The following is a 25,078-nucleotide window of genomic DNA, read 5'->3' as shown; positions in this document are numbered from 1 at the left end:
TGTTTTTAGCAGATTATAATTTATTCAAATAATATTCTTATTGAGCATGGCTAAGTATGTACTCCCTCACTTTGCATTGGCTGCTCCAGTTAACAGTTTAAGATATTTAAACCTTCGTAAACATCAGCAAATAAAAGCAGTAATTGAGATCTCTTTTAGTGTCTTCATTTGTTTCACATAAACAAATAAAAAATGGCCCTTGCCGCCTCAATAATTCTGTTTGAGATTGTAGGACAAAATGCCATTTTTTATTTTTCATTTTTCAGTTTGTTTAGTATTTCTCTTTGCTTGATTTTGAGAAGGTCAGGGCTGATTATTCACCCACAGCTTGCTAATGTCAATTGCTAATTCAGGGAAGTGCACATGTGCAGGTTTCTCCTCATTTCACTGAATGCCACACTGTGCAGCTTGTGAATACTAAAACTAAATATGTCATTATTAACAGCCTATTACAGCTTGCTTCCGAAACATTACCACATAAGCAAATGTCCTAATATCCATATTTACCATGAGTAGAGCCACTTGATCATGGATTTTAAAGAGAGCCATCTGTCTATTATTAAAGGCTTATTTCATTTCAGTCTTATCGGTCATGTGAGTATGTGTTTGGAGTGGGGTACTGTGAAATTGACTAAAGGGTCTAATCTATGAACATTAAATGTATTAATTAAGCAACATTATCTTGTTATTTACTTACTTTAATTTCTATTTAACTGTACTGTTTCTTTGTTGGAGCTGGGAGTGTCATTTGTGTAAATCCTGTAGTATTTGCTATTCAACAAGTGTACATACACAGATTCCCATAAGAAGGTAGCTAAAAATTTAATTGTATTAGCAATTGGATTCAGCTCCCCAAGCCAAATTACCTGGGGCTGCTTGCTAGGCAGCAATCTCTCACTAGCCAGAGTGCTGGACGAAAATTCATATCACAATACACAGCGCTAGAAAAAAATAAGAGACCACTTAAAAATTATGAGTTTTTTTTTATTTTACCAAATTAAAAACCACTGGAACATAATTAAGAGGAAGATGGATAATCACAAGCCATCAAACCAAGCTGAATTGCTTGAATTTCTGCACCCGGAGTGGTATGAAGTTATCCAAAAGCAGTGTGTAAGACTGGTGGACGTGAACATGAAAACTGTAAATAAAAACCAGGATTATTCCACCAAATATTGATTTCTGAACTCTTAAAACTTTATGAATATGAACTTTTTTTGACATCTGAAAGCTCTGATTCTGTTGTTGTTTCAGCCGAAACATTATATCACAGCCAATATTATATCACAGTATTTAAGGATATTTTCATGATGCACATTTTTGTGTTTTCACTTGCAGACAAATGCACCAGCAGTTGCAGATTCTTAAAAAAAAATCCTTTTCAAATGCTTTCATTCATTGTACAGTGATTCAAATCAAATATTAACTGCACGATTCAATTTAACAGGATTTTTACACTCCCTACAATAAAATGTACAGTTGTGTCAGTGTTCTTTAAGCAGTAATAATATCCTCAATAGAAATATTGTCGATATGAAAAATATTATTAAAATAAAATAAAAATTGATATATTGTTCAGCCCTAGGCCAGAGCTGTCACTATTATTCAAGAAATTCTTTTTTTCTCAATCATAATTTCAAGAAAAAAAAAAAAAGAAATTTTATTTTCTGATTTTTGCATTTTGCAAAGTGGATTATACCATCAGATTTGTGTTACAAGATACAAAAAAGGACAAATCTGAAAATCAAGAAAGGATTCACCTTTTCAATTTTCTTGAAATTTTGTTTAAGAAAGGCCGAAATGAAAAACTAGATAATTAAAAAATTGGATGAAAACCCATTTCTACCTTATTTTAAATTTAGCTTGATACAGTCAGAAAATTAAACTGCTAAACAGTATACTGATCGTGAAACTTCTCTTGAATTTTAGATTTGTTCATTTTTGTGTCTGATGGTATAATCCAACTTGCAGTATGGAAAAATCTGAAAATAAAGAAAAGATTATTTTTTTCATTAAAATTACGATCGTGAGATGCAGAGATGAAAAAAACAAAGGTAAAGAAATACATGAAAATGTATTTATTGTACACTGCACTAGATAAAAAAAATAATAATAATAATTTGTTTTACATGCAAATATCTATTTTTGCATTGAGCCTAAAACGGTCAAAATTTTTTATTTATAAAAATTACACTGACCGTGATTGTTTGGCTTGGAAATTAAAACGTTCAACCTTAAATGGAGACATGAAATGTAGACAGCAGGGGGCAGCATTAGATATAAGAGTAACAGCTCTATTGAAAAATATGGCTCATATCACCACCAACAAGAATCAATCTAAATGGTCTATTAATCATTTAATTAAGCTAAATAAAATCTAGACCTTCTACATATTATATATTTATGTAGTTTCTCAAATGCTCTCATCTCTTTCATCGATTTAATACATTTTAATCTTACTTCTCTTCAAGGGGGTTTCCCCCGAATGCCTCAGGTTCATTACACACACATACCAGAAGGCCCTAAAATGCACTTTCTTCCGTTCAGGAAAATCTGCTATGAGGTAGTTTCCCAGACAGAGATTAAGCATAGTTTTGGACTTCTAGAAACCTGCTCATCTAACAACATCATTATTTCCTTTTATATCCAGGTTTTAAAGATCTGACTATTTTGTTCAGCCAAATAGTATCATTAAAGTATGGTACAGATGTTTGATGATCAGGGACACAATGTCTCACCTAAGAGGTGGTAAATTCAGCTCCAGCAGTGCAAAAAACAGTTTCACTGCCCACAGCCATACTAGCTACTCTAACTATAGTTATTTATTAGCCTAATGAGCTCTAAGCCAGGAGCATGTAAATACTGTAAACACTGCAGGATCATGCATGCACATCCTAAATTAGGACATACTTTAATTTCCTTTTTTTTCTGATTTTTTTCATGGCTGTGTGAACGTGCCAAATCCATTTTTTTGAGTCAATTTCATATGTGGTCCTAAATCGGATACGGTTCTAATCCATGGACATGAAACTCTTACAAGCCCGCATTCCATACAATTATAGAGTGAACTCCGGCATTCAGTCAACTCTCAGTCTGGTACTGAAGTAGGCAGGATTCATCTGAAATTTGCACCCAGTTAATGAGAGTGTACTGGTATAATTATTTCTGTCCTGAAATTAGACACACAACCAAGTGCTAGAAAAAATAAATAATAATTATTTGACCAGCAAGACATTATATATGGATTCTTTTGGGTAGGGCTGCAGGACACTGCTAAAGCTCAGAATAATGGCATGTAGCTGCCTGTTCAATTTAGGCTTCAAGTGGGTTCTGAGGTAATACTGCTACATTAAAATGGGATTTAAAAAAACATTTTCTATAGCGATAAATATTAAAATCAAAATATTGACCAACCCTCTCATAACCAACAGAAGTTTTGCACATTTGGGTTGCAGCATACGCTATACGTGCTTCTCTCTGGTACACACACATCATAATAAATATTCAACATACAGATACATTTAATAAAATCAGTGGCGGGACTGTTTCCTGCCGCCAATAAAGAAACATGTCAGATATTTACCTGAAGACCCGTAACGTCCAGACCACACGCCCATCTGCGTTAATATTCTACTAAACTCCAACACTATTTTGACGACGCCGGCGCAAGGCATGAAAATATGCTATTAAGAGACAAGGTTCAAGATAGCTATCTAATAAAATACCTACATGCCAAGTTACTTTAATAAAAAGCTAATATGCTGTATAAGGTTCATGTACAATTTCTCTACTGGTGAAATGGACACTAATATGTTAGCCAGGTTGTCAATTTGTGTTGCCTTGTCAAGAAGCTCAGACTGTAGAATCACGAGAACATAAACTGCGGTTTTAGTAGTATCAATAGAACACCCTCACTAAGCTAAGATAAACTAAGTGAAGCTGGCAGAGAAGTGGTTAGTGATTTGTAAACCTGATGCTTTTTGACTAGTCAAAATGATAAATCAAGATATCTATAAAAATAAACATATTTTATTATCTTTGTCAAGGTACCAATGTTTTCCTTGTAAAGTAAGAAGCTAATTTGAGCCATTCTTCATCTCTGACAACTGGCAAAGCCATAAATTAAACCCCAAAAATATGGCTGGTACAACATTAACATAAATGAAACCCTAGGGATGTCTTTAGCATCTAAACAAGGTTATTCGGTTCTTAGGAAGATGATCAATAATCAAGCAGCTCCTCACAGTCAGGATCAAACCTGTTAAGACTAATCCTCAACCTACATTTACCTTTGGAATGAGGTGGGCGGGGACGTGGGTGGTAATCCTGAACTCCTGTTGAGCACCACAGCATAGGATTACCAGACCAGGCCAGGGGCGGGGTGAGGTGGTGTTTGTTTCACAAATAGACTGAGCCGTGGCTGACCGATTAACCATCACGCTGTCCGGTTCTGGAGGAGGTTGAAGGCTAATCTGTGCCCGTTTCCCTGCTTTCCCTACATCCATTTATTCTGCCACACTATCTGCTCCCTGCACCAACATCCAGCCATCCTGAGTAGCATGAAAACAAGACAAGAGGCATTTTTTAACCAATTCATATATATTTATATATATATATATTCTTCCTGAAAATTAGTATCTAACAATGATATGATTGATTACATTCAGCTTTAAGCCCTTTCAACATTTTAAACGAGAGTTACAATGACTAGACGGATGGTTGAAAGAAAAAAAAAAACAGAAAACAAACAAACAAACAAAAAAAAAAAAACACAAAGATACAAAAATAAAACCCAAAAACAACAGAAAAATCACCAGAATTCATAATCATAAATTATTTGACAGATTTAAATCATTCAACAAAAAAAAGGGAAAATAAGATGATTCAGTATGTAATCACAGTTTCCCCTCTGTGCTTAAGTCATATCCCACCGTGCTCTGGGTATTTTTTGCATGCCTATCGAGGTAATTATGGTGCAAAATTTGATTAGTTGTGGGACCTGAACTGAGAACTTTTTAAAGCTGAGAACCTGTAAAGCAAAATTCCTACTTGTAGTTTATATGCAAGAACTCAAAAAAATATATAAATTGTATTTGTAGTTTTAACTTTGCATGCATATTTAAAGTTGTGCCGCTATATTTAGTAAGTTACCAGCTCAAAACTTTACATTCAAGTTCACAAAAAAAACTACTACAAATTTTAGTTTACAAGTTCTCAGATTGGGTCCTCCTTTGCAACATAATAAACCACATAGCCCAATGAAAAACAGTGTTTTGCCAACTGTATTGTAGCATGAGATGCCCTCTAGTATTGCCAGGTATTCCTAGCCTTCATCACATCATGCTGTGGTGGAGAATCCAACAGGTGCACCCAATCTCAGGTGTGTTCTGCTCAGAGCTTGATGGACTTTCCTCTGCAGCTTCTAGTCTGAGTGCCGTTCCCGAGCCAACAGGAGGAATAAAGTGCTGGTAGCTGATCTAGAGGTGCTCAGAAAACACAAAGACCCACAAAAAAACAGAAGCAACTGCAGGTTGACAATACTCTCTAAACAAAAAAAAAAAAAAAGAAAACTGTACAAAATTTCAGCACAGAAAGGATTACAATTCTTGTAAGTGGGCTGAGAGTAAAAAGCAGTAAGAAAGACAGGATACTGTAGTTTCTGAAACCTACTGTTATTCAAACGTAAAATTAGGTTATTACCTTTGAAATCAAGTACAGAAACGTATTCCTAGGGCAAGGCGCTTAGCTTAAAATGCCAGCAGTGATACAAGCCATTATCTCCATTTTTTTACTGGTAGAAACTTCAATCTAATATTTCTGTAGTGTGCTTTCTCATAGTACCAAAATTTCAGCTTTAGATATTAACTATGAAATATTTAAATGCATTATCAGATCTACTTTCTAGATAATTTAACTAGTCATGTTACCACTGATGTATTCAGAATTATTTATACCAGTTTTTCTATTAGCAAGATTCACATAAAAGTTAAGGTCCATATATCCAACATTTTATTTTGATTTGTGTAAATGCTAATTCAAGATATTTCCAATTTATTCTGAAATATGCAGTCAAAATATGTTTAGTTTTAGAACTCTCATATATAAAATGGTATACATCTACCATCCAGTTTTGAATAGCAAAAATAATAACACAGATATTTACTTACTGGATTTGCAGTGTAGTTTTCTCATCAAATTACAATTTCTACTGGTTAATTGGTTTTCATGTTAATTATTGGTAACATAAAAACTCTATTTACACCTTAAGTATCACAATTATAGAGTTATGGGAAAAGTAAGAGACCACTTCAGTTTCTGAATCAGTTTCTCTGATTTTGCTACTATAGATAAATGTTTGAGTAAAATTAACATTGTTGTTTTATTCTATAAAACACAGACAACATTTCTCCCAAATTTGAAATACAAATATTGTCATTTAGAGCATTTATTTGCAGAAAATGAGAAATGGCTGAAATAACAAAAAAGATGCAGAGCTTTCAGACCTCAAATAATGCAAACAAGTTCATATTCATAAAGTTTAAGAGTTCTTGGTATGTTCTACTCCACCAGTCTTACACACTGCTTTTGGATAACTTTATGACACTCCTGGTGCAAAAATTCAGTTCAGCTTGGTTTGATGGCTTGTGATCATGCATCTTCCTCTTGATTATTTTCCAGAGGTTTTTAATTTGGTAAAATCAAAGAAACTCATCATTTGTGATCATCAAGTGATCTCTTACTTTTTTCCAGAGATGTATCTGTGCAAATGCACCCAACAAACATTTCCAAGACCAGTTCCACAACTGGAATGAAGAGAGTGTGCTCGTATGATGATTGCGCAAACATCTAAGAATCATCTTGGTTTTGGGAAACCCAGCCCTGCCGATTCAAACCAGTTTAGTAAAAGAAAATTGATGACGCATTAAATCCACGTTATTCACAGTGTAAACACAACCATCTCTCCAAGACTAAGAAAACAGGGATATGACTATTGAACATAAATGCATGTGATTAAAATCTTATTAGGAAACCAGTCATACGAAGTTACAAGGTGAAAACTGTGTTAATTAAATGACGTTAGTTAATTTAATAAAGCAATAACAGATTTTCTTGAGATGTAGATCTATTATAATTATTATCTTTAAAAATATCTGATATCTGGGGGAAAAAAACAATATTACAGAGATCTTGGATGTTAAAAGTTTTTTACTTTAAAAAAAAATATGGCTTTTATCACTGATGGCATTTTAAAATACTTGCCATAAACGGCTTGCCGTATATTCCTATGTATCTAAACAAATTACAAATAATCTGAAAAACAAAAATGAACAAAAATTGATCGCACTGCTCAACGTTATAAACTCCATATACATATATAAACATCATGAGAAAACACGTGGCATTTTAGATGCATTTCCCCATTGCATATTCATCACTGGATGGTCTGGAACTGTGTGGAGTCCAGTTCATTTGATTTCCCTTTTTCATGTCAGTTCCGTAAAGGTTTTGTAAAGGTTACAAATACAAGCATCTCGAAAACCTGATCGACCCATCAAGTAAGCACATGTCCTTATTGACACGCAAAGTTCTCAAGGCTGACGAAAGCAGATCCGTCACATAAGCTCAACAACCTGAACGCCACACTGCACACGGAACTTCGCAACATGCTGGATTATGCTCAATCGGAAAGCTCTCGGCACAATTAGAAATGAAACACTTACGACTGTAATTCAAAGTGTTAGTGCATTATTTAGTCACGTGTGATTCAAATGTAGAGCAAGTCAAGTGTGTGTCTGTGTGGAGGTCACTTCCCCATAATGCTAGTCGATTCCCATTCTCAGACTTTGTGGAAATGATTGCCACGGTAGTGTGTGCAGCCATGGCAGCCCAAATCCCCTGCCCCCAAATTAAAGATCAGGGGAACACTGACTGACGAATATTGCCCACCCAGTTGTGCTGAGCGACAAAAAAAAGCCCAGGGCCATCCCAGGGTTCTCCTCAGAGTTACACAATGTGAAACCAACATGAATTCTCTCAGAACAGTACTGGAAAGCTGATAAAGAAATAAAGGCCTGCATATTGGAAAATTGATTAAATATTTAGACTGTACTAAAGAGAATTTTGTCTTTTGGAACGGACTATGTACATTATCACAACTTCACATGTTGCTATATTCTATATTCTTAGCCAGCTTTGCTAAGTTAGTTAGTTAGTTAGTAAAAATAAGACCAGACCTGATGATGAAGTCATCATTCTGCTCTGATTGTTTTATAACATTATATTCCTTAACAATGGCTATTCTAAGTTGATTCAAATAATTTTCTTCTGAAAAACATTTAAGAAGGCACTGTGGCAATAAAGGCCTTTGTCAGACTGTCAGAATGTTTTGGTATCAACCAACTACATTCCACATAATATACACATATTTTATTAACAACTTAACTCAAAAAGCTTCTAACCGATTTGTCATTAGCAAAAATCGGCGAGGTCAGCGGACCAAAGAGCTAAAGTTAAAATGTACAGACCTTCCAAAATATGCATACTTTTCTTACTTAGTTTTGTTAGCCCTGCTATACTAGAGGAAACTGTATAAGGGCATGTCTAGAAAAATACTGTAATAACCCTACCCAATACAAACCAGACAGTTTTACCTGAAGATTATTTTTTTTGCAGTCAGCATACACACGATTAGCACAGACACAGCTGAACTCACTTACTCTTCCCTGCAGAAACAGCAGTATCATGGCAGACACACTTGAAGATTCATTGGATTAAAAAAAATAGTAAATCAGGTACATTAAAAGCAGCTAGAGTATGAACAGAGGCTGAAATTACCAATTAAGGTTAATGCATCTCCTGTAGTGGGCCGTCACATGAATGTGCCAAGGGCAGACACTAAATCAAACGCACATAATCAAACATGCAGTTGATTCAGTGACCTTAAAGTAACTGAGTCTGGGAGTAATGTTTAGTTGTAGGCAGGATTTCAGGATTCCTATCAAGCCTTTTTTCATCCACATATACATAACCAATATACATTTGAAATACACTTATTGCGTTTCTTCTTCAGAACTGCTGCTGCCGACCGAATAACATCTCAGGAATCCTTGCTTTTTTCAAATCTCTACAAGGAAAACGTCGAGATACTAAAGCACATTGGAACTAAACGAGAAGATATCTAATATTCCTAAAAAAAAGAAAAAGGGGAGGCATCTGCCCCTCAGTCACTGCTGTCGTCCTCATCGTCGTCGTCAGAGACATTGTTGGTGAGGAACTTGCTGGTAGGTGTGCGGCTGTAGGAGTTCGAGCGGACCGGCAGGCTGGCCTCCGTGGAGAGCTGCTCATAGCAGAACTCACACACACGGACCGGTTTCGAAGACTGGCTGGGCAGCAAGAACTTCTTCTCAGAGCAGGGCCCGCACACCACAAAGCCGCACTTTCTGCAGTGATGACGTCTGCTGACGGGGGTGAACTTCACCTTCTGGCAGCGCATGCATACCGACGCCTCAGAGTCCGGCACCCACACCGCTGCATGCTCGCCAGTGGGCGACTTGCCGCTCTTCTCCAGCAGGTCTGACACACACTTGCTGATGTGATTCATCCACTCAGACTTCTCCGTGGCTGTGGCGGCGTACACCGCAAAGGATTTGGTGGGGGTCTTGATGAGCCAGCCGTTCCGCAGGTCTCCCTCGTCAGCCACCGTGTCGATGGTGACGCTCTCCAGCGGGATGATGTGCTGCTTGTTGTACTTCTTCTTCTGGATGACGATGTTGCCATACACCAGGATGTCATTGAAGAGGAAGAACTGGCGCGCTTTGGGCTTCTTGCGGCACAGTTTGGTGAGCACGCCCTCTCCGATTAGCACGCGCCCTGGGATGGCCAGCGGCTGACCGGCCGTGCCGAAGCAGCCCTCCACCACCGCAATGCGCTTGGAGTTCGCCTCGCTGTTTGCCAAGCGGTCCACCATCTTTCAGTAACTGAGAGGAAACAGAACGAGAGACAAGTCAGTCATAGGATATACCAAAAATTCCCAAATCACATGCCAAGCCATAGATTCCACAATAGTTTACAACAGTTTCTCAGATCACAATATTACAATACATGTTTATGATGCAAGGTGGCTATTGCAATATTTGGACATGCACACAAAATGCACTTTTAGCTTTTTTTTTAAGCACTTCAGCTGAAACACTACACCATACCTGGCAGTTTGCTGCACTCCTCTTTTAAAACAGGACTAATTACACTCACTCCTTATAAACGTGCTGTTGATCTTTAAACACTGAGGATACCCATGGTATGCTCAGAAAAGTGTATCAATATAACAATAACAAAACTGATCACAATATGGCAAGTTGTCAAATTGCCCACCCCTATGGTGCTCTAACTGAACATGAGTGATTAAAACCTGCAACAGTTATTACTCGTGTAAACATAAAAGTGAATTCATATGAAAAAAATCTACAGAAATACTAAAAATCAATTAAATATTAATATATAGGGATTTCACTTAATATTTGTTTACATATAAATTAAATGATTAGTCTTAAAATTGAAAAAAAAAGTACTTTTAGTGTTCGAATCATTTATATTGAACATATTACATTGAGCAAACAGCATGAAGTGACGTATTCCTGAAAATGCTCCCTTTCAAAGTGCTTTAAACAAGTTAATTTATTTTAAGTCATATTGGTGTGTATGCTGGAATTGTAAAAATGTCCCGTGTTCAAAAAAAATCTTTTTAAACTGCAGTTATGAAAATGCTTTTTTTCTGTGACAATTAAAACAGAAATACGTTTAGGGTAAATTATGCAACGGTGGGAAAAAAAAAGTGACAAAAATAATTAAACAGTATAATTTTTCTAAAATGTGAACAATAAGAAAGTTTATTGTTTACGCAATCAGAACAGTGTACAACAGAATATATAGCAGTCTGTGTTTAAATACAGCAACATATAAATCAGTGCCTGATACTAATCTGTACATGTAAATTAATAATTAAAAAGTCAATACTATGTTAAAAAAAAAAAACTAATATCTGTATTGTATTCCAATGAGACTTTTTAATGGCATAGTGGTGCTGATGTGTTTTAACTGATTGAACATCTGGCTCAAATGAGTCTCGTCAGGCCAAATGAATGGTATTTGCGCATTTTAAATGCGTCTTGGGTGTGTTTACATTTTCAGCTCCTCAGTGTATAATCCTGATACTCAAGATGCGGGAAGTGACCAGTTTCTTGGGAATGGGTTAAGCCGAAGTGTGAAACAAATTCTTATTTAAGCCTAAACCTTACACTGCAGTTTCTCATGCTTAACATATATAGAGGCCTGTATACAATGTAGGTGCAGATTCTAACATAACCATCCAAAAAACTGTACATCTGTTAATATGCATGGGTGGGTGCGTTGCTGACACATGAATGCACATGTAAATTTCCCTTTGTGCCCACATCTCATATTTTGAAATCATTCAAAGCTTTCAATGTCAACTGGGAATGCAGAGGCAGTAGAAACACTGATAGGAGAAATAAATCTTTATCAGTTGTGGTCAAAACATAGCCACCACTTTTTACAATGCCAAACAGCTTTAAGCACTGCAGTGTGTGAGACACTACAGATCTCTATAGCAGTTATAGCAATCCTTTAAGTGACTTGCTATAACAACAGTTAAGCAAAGCAAACATGCCCAGTTGTGTACATAGTGTTCATCCTCCAAGTTTTAATTACAAATGACAAATACAATTACAAATATAAATTAAGAAACTGCAGAAAAATTCATAAGACAATGATAAATCTAATGTCCTTATCAAGATGTTTATGAACATATGCACAAAACTCTTCAAATCTGTAGCTTTAATAGATAAAACATCAGCAGCACGAGTGATGGGTTCAGCACGAGTGATGGGTTAGTATAAAACACATAGAAAATAAGCACTTTCCGTTTTTTCCTAACCCTCACTGATTCTGAGGGCAGAATTCCCCTGTCTCTGTTTTTTTCGTTTTTAACAGATAGAGAGTCTGCTGTGATGGATATTTTACTAAATACAGAAGATTATGTAAGCTGTGTAGCTGTATTTAAACAGAGCTAAACATTGCTGTTACTGAACTGGATAAGTTTTGAATACACTTGTTTAAATTAAAAACTAGACTTGAAATTAAAAATTGAAATTAAAAACTAGACTTAATCTCTGAGAAACTGGCCGTTCAGATATTTAATGCAAATATATCTGGTGGTGTATTACATAAATTACACATCCAAGACACATTCAAAACAGATGCAAAATAAAATCACTTAAATCACTTTAGGAAGAGGTCTGAGACACATTTAAGCCATGTTCTAGCAGTGTAAACACAAAGCCACATCGGTCTCTCCAAGACACATTTAACAGCAAACACCTGTTATAATCGTTGCCATTGAGCAGATTTGCATATTTCATCCCACACAGCAATCGGATTTGAGCTTGACTAACCTGAGGTGCATTTGACTACCAATTGTAAATGCATGTGGCTAAAATCTTATTAGGATACAATCCAGACACATGTCATATAAATTGGCCAAGTATAAAAAATGTCAAGGTAGAGCAGGACGATGGCCAAAATTCATCACTATATATATATTTTTTTTTATTGCAGTTGATACAAAACATGTATGAACAATTAATATTAACAGTATATCCATTACCTTTGGTGTATGTAAACATGCTGGTAAAGCATTCGTAATTGACAGTATGAACCTTTTTGACACCAACTGTAATGAAATGTAAAGTTGAATTAGTGTTCTTAAGCTTATCTTAATATGCTTATTGAAGCATTTTGTCGATACTTTTCAATGATAGTTGAATAGTAGTTCAATAGTTCAATGAAAAAATATTGATATACAGCCAAGCTATAGGTCAACTTTATATTTAATAAAATAAAATAAATTAAAATAAGATAAAATAAAATAAGTGTTAAACAGGGTAAGTTGGCCAAATACCATAAGCATATGCAGAAAAATATACAAACAAATTAACTGCAAAAGGTTACACACAGTCCTGCACCACATCAAAATTGACATTGAATTACACTCTTCATGTAGTTGTTTAGTGTTCCATAAAGCATCACTATGTAGCAATCTTAACTTAGAATAACACCTTAATTATTGTGATTAAGCACTAGAAATAGCCTAGTCAATATGTACCATGTAAGTACAGTGTCCAAAGTAATTTATTATAGGAATGTAAAAAAGACACCAAAATCTGTGTTGGTGCACTGTTCAACTGTGCAGAAACACCTGCTGTACAAATATTATAGTGTCACTTAGACACAGTATTGCTATAGACAAGATAGAGCACAATATAGACTAAAGACAGCTAAAGGTGAGTGGTGTGATTATTATTATGCTTTTCAAATTGTATGAGTTACTATACAGTCACAACTTTTTTTTTTTTTTTTTAACTCTGAGACTTTCAAATATGCAGTTTTCCAACCAGTAAATGCTGATCTTTTAAGCTTATTATATCTTACTTGAGGTACAGGACACTACCTAAATGGAACACTATGAATATTAGCATTCACAGGCAGTAAACTTTACAACTTTACGTTGCATCGGCCAGTAAGTTCTTATCTCTACCACATTAGGGCAATTCTGCAGCTCACTTGGAAGGAAAAAATGACATGTGGTGACATGAAACTTCACTACAAAGCTGCCCTTGTGACTCACTTCCGCCTTGGTAAAGAAATGAAAGTATCACAGAGTACCACACAGAACTGGCCAAAGAACTGGGCATTATTCTAATGTGGAAATCCGACAGTCCCAGATTTTTACACTTCATTTTCAGGGTTCATAACATGTTAATATGACTAAATACACTTGTATTTTCATTTCTCCAGAACAAATGCTCTGATTCTAAATGAAACAATGTATAAACAGAAGTAATTACACCTTTTTTTAATAACAAATATACAAACACACTATAATCTACAATACAACAGCTACTTCAATTATAATCTAATTTCTGCTTTTACTGTATTTACTGCAAGGATAAATGCCATAGATAATACCACACTACCACCAAACTAAAAATATCTTACAAACTGCCTTGTTTTAGTTCTTTTATTTCATTAATTTATTTCAACAGTGCAAACTGTTTGCAACACAGAAAAGGCTACAGTTTAGATATAAAACCAGCAGTGAAACTGAAAAAGCAGAAGTGAAAACAGGCTTTCCCGTTACATGCTCTGTGTCCCCATGCTCTTTATTTTTTATTTTTTAATACTAATATATAAAATAATGTGTCTATGTATACACTATATACACTCATAAAAAAATGTACTCAGAAGGAAGTGTTGGATTGCATTTCTATTCAGAAGGAAGATAATGGTTACAAGGAACAATAAATGAAACAAAATGAGACTAATTGTCTACTGATTGTGAAGTGTCCTTTAACATTTGTAATGCAACATGCCCAGAAACATGCAATCAGAAGAGGTAGGTGTGCTAGTTGCTGGGCCTCCAACATAATGCTGGGGTGATTAAAGTGCCTGAAATTAAGACCAAAGGTGATCTGGCACTGTACGAAATCACATCCCATGCCATACAACCAGCTGTTCATCTTGGTTGGAAATCAAATGACAGAAGGTAAGAGGAATGCACAATGATATTGGAATTATATTGGTTGATGATTATTTCCAACCAATACTTGCAGACGTATTTATGTTATTGCAAGATGTTGGCTGCCCTATGTTTTGCTGACACTGCTACCATAATATCCATTGAGTTAAGCCATTTTGTATTTATTTGTATTAGTTTCAATTAGGGGTGTGCCATATCGTATTGTACACAATAATAATATATCAAAATATTGAAATATTGTGAACGATATTATACCCTAAAATATTGTGCCATATCACCCATCCCATTTCCCATTATATATCTACTAGAGACAGATTGAATCTGAACAGTATCATTTATTTTACTTTAATCCTGAATACATGGAGATGTCTGGAGTGCATTATTATTAGTATCATGACATTCTGGATCATTGACTTCTGTTACAAATCTGATAAAATTATTGTATTTTTTTATATCTCACTTAGGCATGTGCAATATTATATTGTATGTAATAATAAAATATATGTTTTTATTTTCTTGCAGTGTATAGTGTATTTTTGAAATAATTTTTTAAAAAGTGTTTTGTCATATCGCCAAGAGTATCGTTATCGTGAAAATACCATAAAATATCGTGATATTACTTTAGGGCCATATCGCCCACCCCTAGTTTCAATAAATCTATTGTTCTATCCAACATCTTCATTTTAAAGAGAGAGCTTAAACTGTGACCAGTCTATGTATTTATTTATTTAGCTAAATAAATGTGAAAAAAAACACCAAATAATTTAATTCCTCAGAATATTGTTGTGTCATATCGTATTGTACGCAATAATAATCGCCAACATTTTTTAATACTGTGAACAATATTATACCCTGAAATATCAATCCATACCACCCATCCCTAATTATCACATTAACTTTTTTGCTGCTATTAGCAAAAGAAAAAGACAGATTATATCTGTCTAGTATCATCTACTTTACTTTAGTCCTGGATATATGGAGTGCATTATTAGTATCATTACATTCTGGATTACTGACACTTTCTTGTATTTCTTTTTATATCTCAGTTAGGGGTGTGCCATGTCATATTGTATGCAATATTAAAATTACATTTTCATTTTGTTGCAGTAGTATATTCTTGAAATAATTTTTCTAATTCAGTGTTTTTTCATATCACCAAGAGTATCGCTATCACGAAAATATCATGAAATATAGTTATACTATTTTAGGGCCATATCGCACATCCCTACCACCGAAGATACCTTTAATTTTATCACTTTAATACAGTTGGTTAACAGTCGGTGCATCTCTTATTTCCAACGGGTTTTCTTTACACAGTTATTGACTTTATGTTCCTTCAGAAATCAGATTATAAAACAATTCTCGTCTTCATTGTAAGAAGCTGATTACACCCAGGGATTAACTGATTGATCTTGACTGACGGAGACAGTTCTACGTTTGTGCAGATTCTGTTTTAAGCAAGGCATCACATCACAATTTCCCTTGGCACCTCTCATATGTTACCTAGTCATTGGGGATTCCTCCTGCTGAAAAATCAAGTTATTTGTGACCATGTGTCACTGATTACTCATGCAGTGTGCTAACCACAGCCACTTAAATAATTGTTTTGTGTAGCGTGAGCAGGGCCGTTTCAAGGTATTTGGGGGCCCCAACAAACAGCTCCAGCACCAACAGGTAAGAATTAGACAAAAGTGAATAGCTGGCATGTATGGATGCTACTAGACATATACCCCCATTTGGTAGATAGATTATCATGGATGGCTAACTAGCATAGCAGAGAAGCTATGCCACCTTCATCACAACTAAAGTTAAGAACACTAAACTATTGCAATGTCATGTCATTAAATACAATACAGACCTGTGTTTTCCTGTTAATATAACATATTACAGAGTGTAGCCAATTTATCAGCCTGTTGGAAGCAAGCTGCACTAAGTGTTCTAATTATTACTAGCACTGACTGCCAGGCTCGTAGTTAGCTAGCTAACAAACATTACCCATATATACCGTTGCTAGCTTAGCTTCTGCTAAATCACACCATTTGTCAACGTAGACCGAAATTATACAACATAAACTATCACTTACTGCTGTCTTATTTTTCAGTTTGTTCCTTTCCCTTTCTTTTCTTTCGCTTCTGGCTTCCTGACTGATAAATTCGCTTAAATGATACAAAATTTTTGGCTGCCCACATGTATCAGTCTACTGTCAGTAACTGGTGGGAGGGGTGCTCATGAGGGGGATTCTGATAACGGTGTCATGCTCATGGACAAATACTGGGAGGTGTGGGTGAATGGGCATATGTTTTAGGGGAAATCTCTATTAAGAATATGTAACTACCAAGCATGTGGAAAAGTACTTTTCAGAAAAAGTCCCCTTCAGAGCAGATAATCCTGGTGATTTTAGGATTCTCTCGAACTTTCTTTATCTTGCCTGGCCTCTTCAATACTAAATCAGCTTCTCTGGTGTAAAAATGTGTGAATGAGCTTAGATGAAAACTGAGTATTAAATTCTGATACCTCCATGTTTTTAGTAGTTTTTGTATCAGTGCCATTAGCAGTTCTACGGCTGCGCTCAATTTACCAGCAGACAACTGGAAAGGCCTTTCTGAAACTTCAGTTTTAAGAATGAATATACTTGGCTTTGCAAAGATGATCCCAGAACAACACTGATTATTTTTTAGGAATATTTTGTCCCCTCTCCACAAATGTGAAGGCTTTCAAAAAAAAATAACTGCAGTATAAGTTACATTTGAAACAGAATGTGAAAAACAGTCCTGGAGAAACTGTTGTTTCCATTGTTCAGTTACAATAAAACACAGAGACCAGATTCACAAAATGTGTTCTGGGGGTGTATTTATACAAAGCATAAATTAAAATATTTTTCAAAGCATAATTTAAAACATACCGCTACATAGTACAGCAATAAAATCTTTTACGAATTCTTTAAAAATTTTAACAAAAACACATAGATTGTACAATATCAAAATACCAAAAGGGCCTGTGATGATAATATCATAGCTTGAAAACCACTATAGTAATTATGATATAAATCAAGATATTATCCATTATGCTTACTTAGAAAAAATAATTAAAATGTTAAAAAAGTCTTTATTTACTTAGGATATTTAAAAAAGTTTATTTAACGCTTTGTATTGGCAATTCCAATGACTGAATATTGTTAATATAAAGGCAGTGTATTAATATGTTATTATACAATCGTTATATCAGTTAAATAAAATGGGCAATGTACAATAATATTGTTTGAAAAAAAAATTCTAGAAAAATATTTTGTATAAAAAAGTAATCAGTAGGCCTGTCACAATAATTGCAATATCGATTTATCGTACAATAAATGAACATGACCTTAATAATTTTTGATAATTGTGATATCGTCTATTGTGTTTATTTGTAGGTTTGTTCACAAATATAACAGTAAACAGTATTTTAGTCAGTCATACTTCGATAACTGTGACTCCATACACACCGTCTGGACTAAAGTAGGTGAAGGAATAAGTAAATAATTATAATAAATGGTTAATTAAATTTTTTGCTGTCTTTAAAAAGTGTATAATAACTATTTTGTGCTATTCTGTTATCATTATGTCAGTGCCATTTAAAATGACAAAAGTATCATGTATCGCAATAATTTCTGGGACAATATATCATCCACAAATAATTCTTATCGTGACAGGCGGTGTTTTTTTGTGAATTTGGGTGGAAAGGTGTTTTGGCGATTAAGTGAACTTGAAGAAAGGTGGAGAAAAGAATGCTGGGTGGTGTCATTATCGGGATGTGTTCCAAATCTGCATGACAGCGATGAACAAGTGTGAACATTCACTAGACTCCCCAAATATGACTAACACTTACGGTTAACCAAGTTCAGCATCAGATTCAGAAACACCACAACAAATCAGCTCCCAATACTAAGAGGACTTTTACTAACATACAACAGGAACTAAAAAGTTCAACTGTCAAACATTGAGCTGCTGGGATTTCCTGCATTTTTGCAAGTCATCTCCAGTTCCTTTCTCATACTCTTTCCTTGTCCTGTCTGTGCCTCTCACTTTCTGTTCAGAGGCGTGTAGGGACTTGCATGGTGTGGGGGAGGAGCTGGGCAAGTGGAAGAAGTGTGAAAGGTTCTCTCCAGTTGTGAGTAATGCTGTACATGTGTTAAGTAACCTCACGGACTCTCCCACTGCCTCACCTCTCACTGAACCAGTCTTACTCCATACACATTACTCCAACAACAAACCTTCACAACTTAAAAAAAAGGAGTCAATATCTGAGCTATGCCTTATGCTGGCCCTGCTTACCAATATACAGATTATTATGATGATAACGTTTTTTTAATGGTAGATTTGGCAAAACAAGTAATTTTCTGCTTAATATTGTTTAAAAATGTTGAAAGTATATAACAAACCTCTTCTTTGGAAATGTAAAATCAAATCAAATGTATTTATACAGCACTTTTTACAATGATGTTGCAATGCAGCTTTACAAGAATATGTTATCAGGACAGAAAATCACACAAAACAATGAACACAGAGCACAGAACTACCTGTGAGCAACAGAGGCAATTAGGAGTGAAACGATTACTCGAGTAGTTTGAGTTATATGATTTAAAAAATTTATAGAGTAATTTTCTGTGCCTCAAGTATTCGCTTATTTAATAAAAAAAAATTGCGTGCTGTAATTCGTGCTTTTAATGTGACAAAATGCTTAGCGTAGCGTCACCTGCACACAAGAAGAAGGAGCAGGCAGCGGAGGTTTTAGTTGAGAAGAGGGTATTTTGAAGCGGCGAGGGAAAAAAGTGACAACGAGGAAAAAGGTCGATAATAACAGAGCATTTTAGGCTGGACAGTGTTTATTCGCTCTTGCCTCCCACAACAGCACGTTTTAATGCTGCACCGTCTCATTCGAGGAAACGTTAGCGCTGGAGCCAAGAAGAGGGTTAATATAACGTATAACAAACCAATGAGATTAACATTAATGTACCTTAATAACATACTGAGCGCTGAGGAGTTTATAAACAAATACATGTCACGGGCTTGGTGAGACGAACTGGCAATATCTCTGCTGTTCAGAAGCTAAAATGCACAACATAATGCAAATTATACTATATAATGAATAATTATACTAATTATTCAATTATTACTATTCCTTTATTTATTTATATTTGTGTTTGCAGTTTGGAAATGTATGTTGTGAATTTAAAAATATAACTTATCTAAAAAAGGAAATCAATTGGTCATTCATTATTAAGTGAAATGTCTTGTTTTCTCTTGAGTATTTTTAATTACTCTTTAGGCAAACAAATATGTTTTATCCGATTACTAGATTAATCGAATCGATTTTTCAGTAAAGTACTCGATTACTAAAATAGTCGATAGCTGCATTCCTAGAGGCAATAGAGACAGCTCCCTAATAGCTGCAGAAGGCAGAAACCTTGGAAAGAACCAAGGCTTTCATCCATCATGTACTATTAAGGGTAATATATAAGGGGGACCTGTTCTTCTCTGGTCCAAACAGGCTGGTTTATTGGCTGTGCCAATAAACCAGCCTCTCTCTGTTCAAATAAATGAAAAAAGAATAAATATCTCTCTGTTCAAATAAATGAAAAAAGAAAAAAAAACTGGATTAATCTTATGCATTTGGGCTTTCCTGTTTAAACATTACATCTAAGACATTTTACAATACATCAAATGTTCTGAAAGAAAACAATAGAAGGAAAAAATGTAATTATATTGGCCATCACTTAAAAGGCTCAACAACATCTAAATCACTACGCTCTGCACAAACACACCGTGTAACGTATGGAGCCGTTTCAGAGACAGAAATCACAGAGGCAGATGGAAGAGAGCAGCTGCAGGTGCAATGTGTAGAGTCTTTAAAAAATCTCAGGAATTTTGTTGCATTGCTGGTTGCATAGCAGACAGCTGCTTGACCTGAGGCACCTCTATATCTCCTGGAAGCAAATATCTAGAAAAAAACCTGCATGGTCAGAAATGCCACTCAAAGCCAGGTTGGCAGCGGCCACATGGTCAAAATACAGACTGCAGGAGTCAGGCATTTAGATAAAAGCACTTTATATTAAAAAGTAAAGAATACCGATGGTCTAAAGAAGAAAGTTGTTTTTATTATTTATGTTACAACTAGGGTTGCAGTGATGTACTTTGGCAGCGGTATATCACACTGTGAGAGTTGATGCTTATCATAACATGCATTAATGTAACTGCTTTTAGAGTTTAATTGAGAACAAATGTGATATCATCATACTAATCCATAAGGACACAAACTTCAGCTGGAAAAAAAGAACAAAAGAGCCTTTCAGAAGATGAGGAAAAAGGTGATATTGCAATGATATAAACAATATAAACAATGATATTGCAAACTAGGGCTGTGCCATATCGTATCGCACATGATAATATCTTCAATTTTTTTTAATATATCGTGAACGAAATATTGTTCCATATCACCCACCCTATTTCCCACTATATATCTACTAGAGACAGATTATTTCTGTCCAGTATCATTCATTTTACTTTAATCTTTGATATATAAAGATATTTGGAGTGTATTGTTAGTATCATGACATTCTAGATCATTGACTTCTGTTACAAATCTGATGAAATTCTTGTATTTTTCAATATCTTACTAAGTAGTGTGCAGTATTATATTGTATGTAATAATAAAATATTTAAATATTTAATTAAAATATCTTTATTTATTTAAAATATTTAATAAAATATCTTGCAGTGTATAGCCTATTTTTGAAATATTAAATTTTTTTAGTGTTTTGTCATATCGTCCAGAGTATCGTTATCGCAAAAATACCATGAGATATTTTTGGGTCATATCGCCCACCCCTATTGAAAACATTTTTCTTTTTTCTTTTTTTTTACTTTTATCATACTGTGAAAACCTCATACTATTTAAGCCATAGTCACAACTGAACACTACAGCCTAGTAGAGGAGCTGAAAAGAGAGAGAAAACATCCGTGCCTGGCACACTCACACCCTGAGTCAGTCACTGTGATGAGAGAGCTGCAGGCTCAAGCTACAACCATAGTTAATTCATGAATACGATGCTTCCTTGACTCACCATGTCTTTGAGACTAACTGGCTCAAGTCTCAAGCTTTCTAAAACATAGTTTTAAACACCCTGTAACATTTACCTATAAAGATTTACCAAAATTAGACTATCATTAAAAAGTTACTTTACCTAAATGTTAAAAATGTAAAACTCGTATATTATATAGATGTATTACACACAGAGTTATCTATTTTAAATGATCATTTCTTTTATTGTTGATGATTATGGCTTACAGCCAATGAACACCTAAAAATCAGTGTCCCAGGAAATTAGAATATTATATAAGACCAATTGGTACTTTTGGCAAAGTGGGCAGTGTAAAACGTCCTGCTGGAAAATGAAATCTGCATCTCTATAAAAGTTGTCAGCAGAGAGAAGCATGAGAAGTGCTGTAAGATTTTGTGGGAAAACACTGCACTGACTTTAGACTTGATAAAACACAGTGGATCAACACCAGCAGATGACATGTCTCTCCAAACCATCACTGATTGTGGAAACTTCACACTAGACCTCAAGCAGCTTGAACTGTGTGTCTCTCCACTCTTCCTCCAGGCTTGGGTCCCATGATTTCCAAATGAAATGCTAAATTTACTCTGATGGTCAGTTAGTGCTGGACGATATGGCCAAAATTTATATCACGATATATTCCTTAAATTTCGGTCAATACGATATAATTTCGATATTGATATAAATACTTTGAAGGCCTCAGAAAACTGCTAAGAAGCCCTGCAATCCCTGCAGCACTACGAATATAAATTATTATGTAACTGTGTATTTGCACTTTTTGTATGGCTGGCATCAGATACCCTCATTATATGCACATCCATCCATCCATCCATCCATCCATCCATCCATCCATCCATCCATCCATCCATCCATCCATCCATCCATCCATCCATCCATCCATCCATCCATCCATCCATCCATCCATCCATCCATCCATCCATCCATCCATCCATCCATCCATCCATCCATCCATCCATCTATCTATCTATCTATCTATCTATCGGAAATCTGTACCTACTACTGTCTGAAAATTTAATTTAAGCCTTTGAAACATCCTTTCACAAAAACTTTACTACTTTAGAAATGAAAGTAGTCAAAATAAATCAATGCTTAATATTATTTGCATATAGCAAAATAAAAACATGACATCCCTGTCAAACATAAGCCTATATAACTATTACCAATAAAAATAACTTTAAATTACAACAGAGGCAGAGCTTCTTATTCTTTGTGAACAAATTTAACAGATTAAAACAAAAGTGTTTCAACTAGGATATAGAATACAAGAAGCCTTTATAAATAAAGCGACAAGATTTTCCCGTCAAATAAACAAACCTACAGGCTTTATCAACTATGAATAACTTAGTTACAACATAAGCTATAAAAGTGCTTCAGTCAGTAACGTTATAAGAAAAATATTGTATGTAGTGGAGTTGCTTGAAGTGGTGGAACAGATTAGATGTATTAACATTACCGCTGCTGGTCGGCTGCACTCTCCGGCACAATTTGCAGCAAAGCGGCAAGGGAGCGGAACCGCGGCCGGCCTCGAGGACCCGCGGCCGGCCTCGAGGACCTGCGGCCGAGCGAGCGGACCCGCGGCCAGCCTCGAGGACCCGGGGCCGACCGAACCGATTCTCCCTTAGCTTTGGATCCGCTCGTCCCGGCTCCGTTTGGCTCCAGCGCGAGACATTTTTGCTGCGTAGCGAAGCGGACCCGAGTCTAGCCATTTTAACCTAGCCTTGCCTAGCCTAGCCTATTTGGCTACGTGCCTGTGTGGTTACGTCATCACGCACTGACGTAGCCCAGCTACGGGGGCTGAATGTGTTGAGCTCTGCGGCGACCTAACACCAGTAAAAAACGCCTGTCCGTGATTCTGTAAATAATACATATCGATATACCACAAAACTGATATCACCGTTATTGAAACATTTCTTATCGCGATAAATACCGATATCGAATTATTGTCCAGGCCTATGGTCAGTGATGGTGTGGAGAGACATGTCATCTGCTAGTGTTTTTTTTAATCTAAAGTCAGTGCAGTGTTTTCCCAGAAAATCTTACAGCACTTCATGCTTCCCTTTGCTAAAAACTTTTATGTTGATGGGGATGCAGATTTCATTTTCCAGCAGGACTTGTCACACTGCTCACACTGCAAAAAGTAACTATTTTAAATTTCAGAGACGCTGATTTTTGGGTTTTCTTCATTAGCTGTAAGCCATAATCATCATATGAGTTTTACATTTTTAAAATGCACTAGTATATCACAGTATATTTAAATACTGAAAGCAAGAGATATTGTTTATATGAAGTTTCAGGAAAACTAATTGTACAAACAAAATGCACAATTTATAAATTCTAAACGGTCAAGGTTTAAACACAATACAAAATTAACCTCTTTCTGGCACCAACATTACATCCAAACTACCAAACTACTGATATTAAAACAGAATTACAAATTCAAACACTGTGATACTTCAATATACCAATAATTTCCTTACACTGCTAGCTTAGCATGGTGAGGGCTGCTTTCACTGCTAGTCACATAGCTGAGTAGACATGAGAGAAATGGCACACCGGACACACCACCGCCCACCACAGTGTCTGCCAATTCTTCACTGTTTATAATGAAGGTGTCGACATTGCTAAAGACACTCACCATCAACTCAGAGCTGCAGGAAATTAATACTGAAGTATATAAACTCCAGAACAAAGTTTGCTTTAGTTATCTTCCCACTATAGCTGTGAGAGTAAAGCAGTTATCACATTTTAGAAGCTTATACCTTCCAACTAGCACTCCAACAGCATGTCTAAAGCCCTTTCCGGACTGGATTAGATTTACAAGGGGAGCTTTTGCTGGAGGAGCGTGAAGAGGCGTTTAGTTTCATTTTAAATGGCACAGATATCTCAACTCACTCCAATCTGTGGTAAACCTAAGGTGTTAAACAACCTACTGCATTTAAATTATAAGCTCAAAGATCATATCTTAGAGGCACTACACCTCTGAAGCTTGTAGTGCAGCCTGTCACCTACATAAATGTTATGAACAAGTAGCAGCTAAATTGCTTTTCAAACTAAAATTTCATTATTTCTCTATATAACAAAAAGCTGTATTATAAAAAAAGTTATAATAGTCAATAGTGTGCTATCAAGTAATTTATAGAGATTTGTCATCCCATGCAAATTTTCCTGATGTCCTGTAATAAAAATACATCATAGCACCTCCATAGCCATAGCACCTCCATACCATAGCTTAAATTAAATACTTGCAGTGTGTGCAACTATAAGATTACACTATACTACCTATAACACAAGAGCTTCATAAAAAAAAAAAAAAAAAAAAACAATGTATGACAATTTAGAGTCGTCCT

General features: G+C 35.5%; 1 protein-coding gene across 1 annotated transcript in view; it reads right to left on the bottom strand.

Moving 5' to 3' along the window:
• Window positions 1-8,141: 8,141 nt before the first annotated feature.
• plekhf2 (pleckstrin homology domain containing, family F (with FYVE domain) member 2) overlaps window positions 8,142-25,078 on the bottom strand; it is a 28,813-nt gene continuing 11,876 nt past the window's right edge. Inside the window, exon 2 of the mRNA XM_007228860.4 lies at window positions 8,142-9,977. Coding sequence (XP_007228922.2) covers window positions 9,221-9,967 — 747 coding nt within the window. The 5' untranslated portion in view covers window positions 9,968-9,977 and the 3' untranslated portion in view covers window positions 8,142-9,220. The remainder of the gene's footprint in view (window positions 9,978-25,078) is intronic.

Source organism: Astyanax mexicanus, chromosome 6 (genome assembly GCF_023375975.1).
Source record: "Astyanax mexicanus isolate ESR-SI-001 chromosome 6, AstMex3_surface, whole genome shotgun sequence".
Taxonomy (NCBI): domain Eukaryota; kingdom Metazoa; phylum Chordata; class Actinopteri; order Characiformes; family Acestrorhamphidae; genus Astyanax; species Astyanax mexicanus.
The sequence above is the reverse complement of the archived record's forward strand: the minus strand, read 5'-3'. Positions and strand labels throughout refer to the sequence as shown.